We start from the raw sequence: 9,830 nt of genomic DNA, 5'->3' as shown, positions 1-9,830 counted from the left end.
TGCCTGAGGAGGAGTTCTACCCTGCGTTTGCGTCGTGGCTTGCTGCTGGCGGCGTGAGCTACCTTGCCGACCTGTCGTGCATTGATGCGTCGACTGGCATGACTGCGGACTGCTTTGACATTGTTGGCGCCTTCGATGACGAGCCTCGCGCCGGGTCAAACCCAAACATCACCCTCAGCGTATGTTGTGTGGCACCTGTTTGGGGAGGGGAAGAGGGGGGGGGGGGGATAGGGAGAGGGGACTGCTTGGATACGTGCTGTGCTGGTGGTGATGTGTCGTGATGCTTGTAGTCTCAACCTTGCATGATTCCGCTTTCCCCCAACCTTCTTGTCTTCTTGTCTCACCTTTCCATGCAACACGCGCGCGCACACACACACACACACACAAACACACAACACACACATACATACACGCGCACACACACTCATACATACATACACGCACACATACACGCACACCACGTGTACAGGTTGTGCGGGGCACATTCTACCTGCAAGACCTGGCGGTGAACAGCGACTTTACGAGCGCGATCCGTGAGACGCGTGCACAGCTGGATCCTGTTGTTGACGCATATGCCAACCGCGGGAACGACACCAAGTACAACACATACGCAACAGGCTACGTCCACTTCATCTGGGAGCAGTACTTGCACAGGTAAGATGTGCGTGTGTGTGTCAGGTTTTCGCATGTATGTGCGTTGTGAGGTGATAGTTTGTGCGTGTACCGCTCGGTTCTCTCGTGTGAGAAAGGGAACCTGTCACTGAAGCGCAGCAACACACACACATATACACAGACACTGACTTTGTGGTGCGCTTGCCCGCTCTTTCTTCCTCCTTTTGAATCACAAACGTTGCAGCGAGGAGAACCTGTACCTGATTGTGGGGCTGTGCGTGGTGGGCGTCTTCATTGCGACGCTCGTGCTCCAGTTCAACCCGCTCGCCTCTGTCATTCTCTGCGTCATTGTCCTCATGGCCGTCATTGAGGTGTACGGCCTCCTCCCGTAAGCCCTTTGCATCGCGCTGCACGTGTTCGTGTGTGTGCATGTGTGTGTGTGTGTGTGTGTGCATGTGTGTGTGCGCGCGCGCGTTTGCAAGCATGGATGAGCATCTGCATGTCCATGCACTTGTGCGTTCTCCTCGTTGCTGGCCGTCCTTTCACTCGTTATCCCCACCTCAACTTGTCTCTCACGCACGCACACTGTTCCCGCTTCACACAGCATCTGGGATGTGCGCAACAACGCCTTCTCGCTCGTGAACTTGTGCCTGTCTGTGGGTATGGGCATTGAATTTACTGCGCATATTACCCATCAGTTTCTCGCAGAGCGCGGTACGTGTGTGTGTGTGTCTGTGTGTGTGTGTGTCTGTGTGTGTCTGTGTGTGTGTGTGTGTGTGCGTGCGTGCGTGCGTGTGCGTGTGTGTGCACGTCTACGGTTGTGCTTGTTGTGCTTGTGCTTGTTGTGCTTGTTTCCTTGGCACTGCACGTGTACCCTCGTCTTGACCAAACTCTCTGTTTTTTTTTTTTTTTTTTCACGCCGTGCCCTTAATCCTGCCCCTCCCCACTTCTCCTTCAATCTGCAGGGGAGAGCCGCGTGCTGCGGGTACGCAACGCCCTTGGGTTCATGGGCACAGCCATGTTCCACGGTGCCGTGTCGTCCATTCTGACCACGCTCTTCATTGCCGGCTCAGACACAGGCTTCATTCGCGAATACTTCTTTGGCGTGAGTGCACCACAGCCGACACGCTGGGGGTTGTTGTGTGATGCCTGCGTTGGTATTTTGAGAGCGCGTGTTTGAGCTGCTGGCGCCCATTTGCGTGAGCATTTGCAACATCAACTCTGCTGCACATTCCGACAATTGCGTGCCATTTACCTGCGCACGCCCTTCCTTGCCTGCTCCCCACCTTTCCTTGCTCGGTCATTCCTTTCCCTCACTTCTGGTTCTTTTTTGATGACCTGCAGATGTTCTTTGCGACGGTGGTGGTGTGCTCGCTCAACGGGATGGTGCTGCTGCCTGTTGTGCTGTCGCTGATTGGGCCGTCACCGATCAACGTCGAGGACGAGCTTGGCGATGATGATGGCGACAACACCGACGCCGGCGATGAGTTTGAGACCATGGCCACCATGAGCAAGACCACCATGACAAGCGTGGTGCCAACAACCACGTGGGGCGATGACGATGCAAGCAGCACGGCTGCGCGCAAGCCCTCTGCCCTGATTGATGCGCAGGTGACTGGTGGTGATGGCTCTGGTGGTGCTCGCAAGCCGTCTGGGCTTGACGACCCGCCCGCCATTCAGGAAACGCTCATGTCGGTTGGCAACGACGATGATGACGATCAATGATGAACACGTGTGTGTGTGTGTGTGATCGTGTGTTTGTGTGTGATCGTGACTCTGTGTGTGTGCGAATGGAGTGTGACTATGTGTGTGTGTATGAACATGTAGCGCGAGTGCTGTTGTGAGTGTATCTGTGGGGATGTGCACATGTGTGAATCGCTGTGGTTTTGATTTGACACGACTGGTTGATTCATTGATTGTCACGGTGAGCGTGTGGCATGGATGGGTGAGCCATTTTGTACATGCTTTTGTTTGGTTTCAACATTTCCTTCCCATTGAGTTGTGTGCACTCCTGATGATGATAATGGATGGCACAAAGTGACAAACACGCGATCCGTTGAGAAGTCACATCCCAAGCACACACACACACACAGACACACACACACAGACACACACACACACACACACACACACACACACACAGACACAGACACTTATGGTGGTTGCTCATTGTAGATGAGAGGGTGAGTGGTTTACTGGTGGCGCCAAGGCCTTGCTCAACATCAAGTCGCAACACAGTCAACGCGACAACAGCAATACGGAGAACTCACAGATGAGGTAGGTAGGGGAGCACGGAACACATGTGGAAGAAGGGGCGAACGCAAGAGGAGAGGATGCAAACGTGTTTTTGTTGTTGTTGTTGTTGTTGGGGGGGGGGGGGGGATATGAATTTGAGAGGAGGGGGACAGGAAGAGTTTACGACTCATCCTTTGCGCCGTGCTTCAGCACACGCGTGTATTCTCTGTAGTCGAACTTTCCATCGCTGTCAATGGGCGCTCCTCTGAACATTTCGTCCACTTCCTCGTCTGTGAACCGGTCTCCCATCGTCGTCAGCAACTCACGCAGCCTTTGTGTTGCGTTGTGTTGCGTTGTGTGTGTGTGTGTGTGTGTGAGTTGCAGGACAGCTCATCGTAGCACAGACGTCACACATGTTGGTGGCACTTGATAATGTTCGCTCGCACACAAGCGAAGTGTAGTGTAGTGCAGTGCAGCGCAGTGAATGAGTGAGCGGCAGTTGCAAACGAGTGCGCACAAGCAGGGCAGGCGCAAAATGGGGCGGTGACGCTTACTTGTCCTCATCTATTTTGCCCGTGCCTTCCGGGTCGAAGCATGCGAATGCGTTCTTGATCACGTCTTCTGGATCATACCCGGTCATCTTGTCGCCGAAGAGCGTGAGGAACATGGTGAAGTTGAGCTTGCTTGGGTTTGGTGCCTCGCTCAGCATCTTCATGATCTGTGCGTCATCAGGCACTTGACCTGTGTGTGTGTGTGTGTTTGTACATGTGTTGTGTGTGTGTGTGTGTGAGGGGTTAGGTTAATGTGTGAGGCAGCACGTACATGTGTGCACGCTTGTTTGAGAGTTTGTGTTGCGTTGCGTGTGTTGTTTGTTGTGTGTCGTTTGGTGAGCAGCCCCCAACAAAAAGGCAGAGAATGGACGCACCGAGGGAGGAGTACATCTCCCGCAGATCCTCCTCGTCGACGACGCCGTTGTGGTTTTGGTCAATCATGCTGAAGGCCTCCTTGAACTCCTGGATCTGTGCCTCGTCAAACATGGCAAACACATTGGACGTGGCCCGCTGCACGCGGCGCTTCCTTGTACGACGAGCAGCCTGTGCGTGATGCAATGCGTGTGTGTGTGTGTGAGTGAGTTATTGTGCGTGTGTGAGTGTGTGTGTGTGAGTGTGTGAGAGTTATTGTGTGTGTGTGTGTGTGTGTGTGTGCCGGGTCAAGTGTTTGTTTGTGTGCTCACGCACACGCACACACACACATGTGCCGGCATGATCTGCGATGCATGCACGATTGATTGGCTGACATGAACATGGTTGTTTGAGTGGCCGTGGCCGGCTACAACACACACACTCTCTCTCGCATACACACAACACACCATGGTTTGAAGCTGTGGTGTAGATGCAAAAGGAGGGAGAGCTTGCTTGCTTGCTTGCTTGCTTGGGAAGGTCGAGGAAGGACGGCTGACTGGCTGGCTGTGTAGCTTTTGTGTGTTTGCTTGCTTGCTTGCTTGCTTGCTTGCTGTTTGGTTGTCGCAAATGGATGGTTGGTTGGTGAAAACCGTTGCTCGCTGGCTCGCTGGCTGGCTGGCTGTGGTTTTTTTTCCTTTTTTGCCTTCGGCGACCACCTGGACTGAAGTCAGTCGACTGGTGCATATTTTATTCTTCCCAAGCGTGTGATTCCATGTGCATTTAGTTGTATTGCAGTAAGAGCGCCTGACGTGTCGCAACTGTTCAGGCTGGGCGGTGCCATCGCGAGCAAGAAGCATAGCCGGCAGGCAAGCAAGAAGAGGCGCAACCGCCACCAGCCAGCCAGTCTGTCACAGGAAGCTTGTGCGTGCTGTGAACCCAGCGCGACAGCACCTTGGGTGCAAAAACCAAAACAAAGGAACACAAGCACACAAGGTTTGTTGTTGCGAGATCTGCGCGTCGTCGGGCGGTGTATGGTTGGAGGTGGGATTGCATGACACGACAAAAGGAAACAAGGCAAGACAGGGAGTCAGGAAGGAAGGAAGGTTGCAAGCACCATGTGATGTGCCATGGCACATGAGTGATTCGCGCGTATGTGGTTTTGTTTTGTGATTGAGATGGTGTTGTGACGTGGCTGCAAGTCGTGTCTTTTCGGGTCGTGGCTGCGCGCCGCACGCAGCCACTTGTCATACACACAACTGACCGCCTGTGTGCATACATGTTATTATTGTTGTGTAACGTCACAACGGCTGGCACACGAAGGACAGTCCACGTCAACAGGTCAACGTCAACAGCACACTCAAGCTCACCCTCACACCCCTCCCTCCCTCATTGTTCCCTTGCCTCCTTCTGTTCCACCACCACCACGCGCATTTTGCAATCCAACGCGCGCACACAGAGAGTGTAGCTGGGACGGAACCGACACGATCGCGGCGCTGGAACCATGCAGTATGGAGGAGGGTATGGCCCTCACTTCACAAACGCACCAAACCCGGGCATGCTGGATTACACGCCATCTTCGACCATGACCGCCATGGGCCAACCAGGTCAAACGGCACCGGCACAGGGCGTGGCCCACCACCAGCAGCTCATGCACATGCAGTCCATGCCGTCCATGCAAACGATGCAAACAATGCACGCCATGCACCCAATGCAGATGGGCCACATGCAGCTGCAGCCACAACACGTTCTCCCCTGGGCCATGCAACCGCCAATCAGCAACATGATGCACGCCGGCATGGCTTCGCAAGTGCCCATGCACATGCAGTCCATGGCAGGCGCAGGCGGCGGTGACGGAAGTGGTGGTGCCTTGACTGCCGCCTCCCACGCAATGGGCCACCAACGCCACCACCAATACCAATCCGTGTACATGCACCCACATCCCACATACCCGGCCGCCATTGGCACCAACGCTTACAGCAGCGCTGTCAACGGCGGCCACCAGCGCCACAGCAGCAAGCACCACCAGCACCAACACCAATCACCGCACGGCATCACACAGGTCTCCACATCCACATCCACACCACCCGCACCCACCACCAACACCACTACCGCCGCTGCCGCAGCCACCGCAACAGAGGGCAGCCATCAGCCGGCCGTCAAGCAGGAGCGCGGTCGTGTCCCCACCAAACCGCGGCTTCGTGCTACCTCCGGTCCGCGTTCAAGTCATGCCTCGAGCCGATCGTCCCGAGCACAGACGCCCACGCCAACACGGCTTGCTGCTGGTGGCACTGCCACGGCGCCCAGCGCTGCCACCGCTGCCGCCACTTCTACGCCCGCTGCAACTGCCGTGCCACCGCGATCGGTGGTGTGGTTCCAGGTGTTCACGCACACGGGCCAAGCTGCCACAGAGGAAACCAAGGTGGAGGTGGGCCCGGCCACCCAGACGCTGGACGACCTGAAAGAGGCCATTGCCGCCAAAATGCCGCAGGTGGTGGAGTGCCCGCCGTCGGCCCTTCGCCTCAGCCAATGCGGCGAAGCTCTCAGTCCCCGCGCGCTCGTGTCAGCCGTCATTGCCAGATCGTTCGACAACCCCATTGTCGCCACCCTGCCCGCTCCTCACCACGCTGGTCGGTCATCACAGTGAACCTGTTTCGGTCCACGTCATTGCTTTGTTTTTTTCCGCCTTGTGCCTCTTCTTCCACTTGCCTCCTCTGCCCTTGCCCCCCCTCTCCCTCCTTCTTGATCCATTTTGCTCCGCAGCCGTCCGCACCACATCCCATGCACACGCCCCCACCACAGCGCCAGCAGCGAGCTCCTTGACCCGTGAACCTTCGGTGCAGAAGTGTTGTTTCGTGAGCGTGAACGCCTATGACTCAGCGACTCTTGTGTGGTGCCGCTCTTGACCCACACTGCAGTGGTTGTTGTCAGACGCGCCCTCCTCTCCCTCTCCCTCTGCTTCTGTTGCTTCTTTGTTCGTCTCCGTTCTTTGCTTTGTTTCCCCTCTCCCTTTCTACTTCCCTTCTTCCCTTCTTCCCTTCTTCCCTTCTTCCCTTCTTCCCTTCTTCCCTTCTTCCCTTTCTTCCTTCACACGTTACACTATCCTGTCACACGTCTCCCGCACACGCACCCTGCTTTCCACATCCACTGTCGTGGAGGGTGACCGTACGTTCTGCGCCGCTTCGCTTGTTTCATTGTGTTTTGCTCTGCGTGCATGCAAGCAGCGTGCACAGGCACAAACGCACATATGCGCATGGTTGTGTCTGTGTTTGCGTGCAGTAGCGTGAGCTCGCTCGCTGGCGCCCCCAACACACACACACACACACACACACACACACAGACCATGCATTGTAACATGTATTTCCACCATTGCTCGCGTATTCTCATCATATGTCACCATGGCCATGCATGGCGTACACACACATACACATGTCCTACATGCGATTGGTCTCTGCCTTTTCCGCTGCTGTTTCTTCCCACGATGACCACCCTCGCTCTTGTTCTTAGACGCACCGTCCGTATCCTCAACGCCTGCCGACGCCTCTGCGAGCACCATCCACCTGCCCTCCCGCATCAACTCTGTCGGCGAGTCTGTGACGTGGGGCCGCAAGCTGTGGGACGCCGGCGTGCGCACCATGGCCGACGCCACGGCCCGCGGCATTGTCATTCGCCCCAAGCGGCTGTGGCGGCTTGTTCGTTGGGCCAAGGCCTACCTGGCCTGCCCGTCGCGCTTCACAAAAGAGATTGAGGCGCTGCCGCCGGCGTCTGCTGCCGCCCGTTCGCTGTGCGACGAGCTCGTGCCACCAAATCCAAAGCACAACGGACAGCCAAGCAAGGCCCGGAAATGGCTCCTCCAGGGCAAGACAAAGCGAGGTGTGTGTATGTGTGTGTTGTGCGTGCGTGTGTGCGTGCGTCTGTCTGCGTGCGTGCGTGCGTGCGTCTGTCTGTGTGTGTGTTGTGTGTGTGTGCTCGTGTTGTGTGGCGCTCGTGTTTTGTTGCGTGCATCCATGCGAGCAGTGCGCGTGTTTGCTTGTGCGCGTGTTTGCTTGTGCGCGTGTTTGCTTGTGCGCGTGTCTGTGCCCTCGCGCTGTTCAACCAACTGACCGCTCGCTCACTTTCTGGCCGTGGTTTAACAGAACCGCGCAAGAAGTCCATGGACAGACCAGGTCTCGGCATCATCACGCCGGAACAGAAGAGTACGATCAGGAATGCTTGCTCAGCACGCTTTTTCTTCTTGCTGCTCCACCACCACTACCACCACCACTATGACATGCCCGCACGCGTGCGCGGCTTAACTTCTCTGCCGTCTTGTCTGGTGCATGTTGTGACAAACCATGTGCACCTTCCACCCTTTCCTCTTCCCATGCTGCTGCTCATGCTGTTGCTGCAGAGCGAATTATGGCGTTAGCACCCCCGGCTCTCGCCAATCATTTTCTCTCCTACAGCCTCGACCACGACCAATTGTGCGTGTGTTGTGTATGTGTGTGCATTTGTGTGTGTGTGTTCAGTGCCGATCTCTTGCCCCCCTCCCTTTCTTTGCTGGTCAGTTACATGCATGTGGCTCCTGGTTGCTTTGAGGTCACTTGTTCTTGCTGATCCCTTTCCTCCTCGACACACTCGCTGATGCTCCTCACACGCCCTCCCCACCGCACCCCTTCCACTCGCACGCATGCTCGCACGGCTGTGCAGTTTCTACACGCATCGCACGACAGGGCGTGTTTTCTGGCTGCCGAGCCCTCTCGCAGCAGCCGCCGACAACGACCCGTCCGCGTCCTCCTCATCTTCCGCAGCGCAAACCCCTTCCATGCACACAGGTGTCCTGCACCCCGCTGGCATGAACCCGGGAAGCATGGGCCTGCCGCTGGGGCCCTTCCCCATGTCGCCGGTGTACCCTGCAATGCAGATGGGCACTGCTGTCGGGCCACCGCTTCATGCGCCCTCGAGCACAGCGCCGCCGCCGTCAGCCCCCGTCGCTGTTCACGCGGCCAATGCCAACGGCGGCGATGGCAGCACGCCCGCGAAGCGAGCAAAGCTGTTGTCCGGTGCAAGTGGCGCCCAGCCACAACAGAGCAAGCACACAGACGACGACGACGATGATGACGATGATGATGATGATGATGACGACGACGATGATGATGATGATGATGATGATGATGATGGCCGTGATGGTGATGTTGCAGTGCAAGGTCGTGGCGAGGAGGAGGACGCGATCAAGACGGAGCAGTCGGACGCAGCCGACCAAAACGCACCACAACCTGACCGGCCCAGCAATGACAGTTCTGACAGCGACGAGACCTACGAAGAAGACGACAATGGCGGTGATGATGAACGCCTGGCCGTCGAAACAGTAGCAGCTGCGGCAAGCAGGACAGGCCCTGTTGAGCAGGCAGCGGCTGATGCTGGTGCAGAGGACGACGAGCGGGAAGCCAGCAGCATCGCGCCACCGCCACTGGTGCCGACTGCGGAACAAGTCATGGAGGCCATCCACGCGCAACGCGCTGGCATCCGTGATGGCGGCGAAGCGCAGTCTGCATCCGGCTCGTCTTCCTCTTCGTCCTCCTCTGCCTCGCCCTCTTCCTCCAAGCCTGCTTCTGTAGCACATGCTCCACAAGTCGCAGCCTGACCCTGTTGCTCATCGTGCATGTGTGTGTATGTGTGCGTGTGTATGTGTGCGTGTTTTGTCCACTGCGATGCTTGGTTTGGTGTGGACGTCCTTGTCCTTAATGACAACTTTTGAAGAAGCCAAGTGTTACATGCACCTCCCAGCATACTTGACTTGCTTCTCATTTTGACGTGCTTGTTGCTTTGCTGTTCGCGTAGGCTGTCTTTCTTGTTTCCTGCTTTTCTTTGCTGCTCTTGTTCACCTGCTGCCTGTGCTCTTTTGCTTGCCTCCAGCGTGGCTGGCGTGCGTATCATTCGTTTGACGTGACGAACCACATGTCCCTGCTTGCCTGTCTTGCTTGCTTGTTCCTGCTCTCCTGCTCTCCTCCTGCTCCCCTGCCCTCCTCTTGCCTCTCGTGTAGATCGTTGTAAAAGATATACAACAATTTTCCACAACCAACGCAAACAGCACACTGCGAACGC

At 56.4% G+C, this 9,830-nt stretch overlaps 3 protein-coding genes across 3 annotated transcripts in view; 2 read left to right on the top strand and 1 right to left on the bottom strand.

The window, feature by feature from the left end:
* The window catches only part of PTSG_00376 (uncharacterized protein), an 11,349-nt gene extending 8,688 nt beyond the window's left edge, over nt 1–2,661 (top strand). Inside the window, exons 18-23 of the mRNA XM_004998868.1 lie at nt 1–179; nt 470–654; nt 857–1,000; nt 1,217–1,326; nt 1,578–1,717; nt 1,957–2,661. The exon at nt 1–179 is cut by the window's left edge and continues 5 nt beyond it. Coding sequence (XP_004998925.1) covers nt 1–179; nt 470–654; nt 857–1,000; nt 1,217–1,326; nt 1,578–1,717; nt 1,957–2,337 — 1,139 coding nt within the window. The 3' untranslated portion in view covers nt 2,338–2,661. The remainder of the gene's footprint in view (nt 180–469; nt 655–856; nt 1,001–1,216; nt 1,327–1,577; nt 1,718–1,956) is intronic.
* A 289-nt stretch (nt 2,662–2,950) lies between these two features.
* Nucleotides 2,951–4,280, bottom strand: PTSG_00375 (regulatory myosin light chain short version). The gene is made up of 4 exons (XM_004998867.1): nt 4,217–4,280; nt 3,773–3,941; nt 3,402–3,588; nt 2,951–3,178 (listed from the first exon to the last, which is right to left on the bottom strand). The coding sequence occupies exons 1-4, from the start codon at nt 4,217–4,219 to the stop codon at nt 3,028–3,030; spliced, it is 510 nt and encodes a 169-aa protein (XP_004998924.1). The 5' UTR covers nt 4,220–4,280; the 3' UTR covers nt 2,951–3,027.
* Nucleotides 4,281–4,724: 444 nt separating this feature from the next.
* On the top strand, nt 4,725–9,770 carry PTSG_00374 (uncharacterized protein). The gene is made up of 6 exons (XM_004998866.1): nt 4,725–4,742; nt 5,206–6,376; nt 7,254–7,619; nt 7,883–7,942; nt 8,137–8,209; nt 8,436–9,770. Exons 2-6 carry the CDS (start codon nt 5,251–5,253, stop codon nt 9,367–9,369), a joined length of 2,559 nt encoding a protein of 852 aa, XP_004998923.1. The 5' UTR covers nt 4,725–4,742; nt 5,206–5,250; the 3' UTR covers nt 9,370–9,770.
* The last annotated feature ends 60 nt before the right edge of the window (nt 9,771–9,830 follow it).

The sequence above is a fragment of the Salpingoeca rosetta genome (genome assembly GCF_000188695.1).
Source record: "Salpingoeca rosetta unplaced genomic scaffold supercont1.1, whole genome shotgun sequence".
Lineage (NCBI taxonomy): Eukaryota > Choanoflagellata > Craspedida > Salpingoecidae > Salpingoeca > Salpingoeca rosetta.
The sequence above is the reverse complement of the archived record's forward strand: the minus strand, read 5'-3'. Positions and strand labels throughout refer to the sequence as shown.

Excerpts from the sequence above, each read along its gene's own strand:
- PTSG_00375 (XM_004998867.1), bottom strand. Across the intron at positions 3,589-3,772 it reads GGAGATGTACTCCTCCCTCG|GTCAAGTGCCTGATGACGCA; the intron begins GTGCGTCCATTC and ends ACACACACACAG. Across the intron at positions 3,179-3,401 it reads GGCAAAATAGATGAGGACAA|GCTGCGTGAGTTGCTGACGA; the intron begins GTAAGCGTCACC and ends CGCAACACAAAG.
- PTSG_00374 (XM_004998866.1), top strand. The coding sequence starts at position 5,251 with ATGCAGTATGGAGGAGGGTATGGCCCTCACTTCACAAACGCACCAAAC. Across the intron at positions 7,620-7,882 it reads CCAGGGCAAGACAAAGCGAG|AACCGCGCAAGAAGTCCATG; the intron begins GTGTGTGTATGT and ends GTGGTTTAACAG. Across the intron at positions 8,210-8,435 it reads AGCCTCGACCACGACCAATT|TTTCTACACGCATCGCACGA; the intron begins GTGCGTGTGTTG and ends ACGGCTGTGCAG.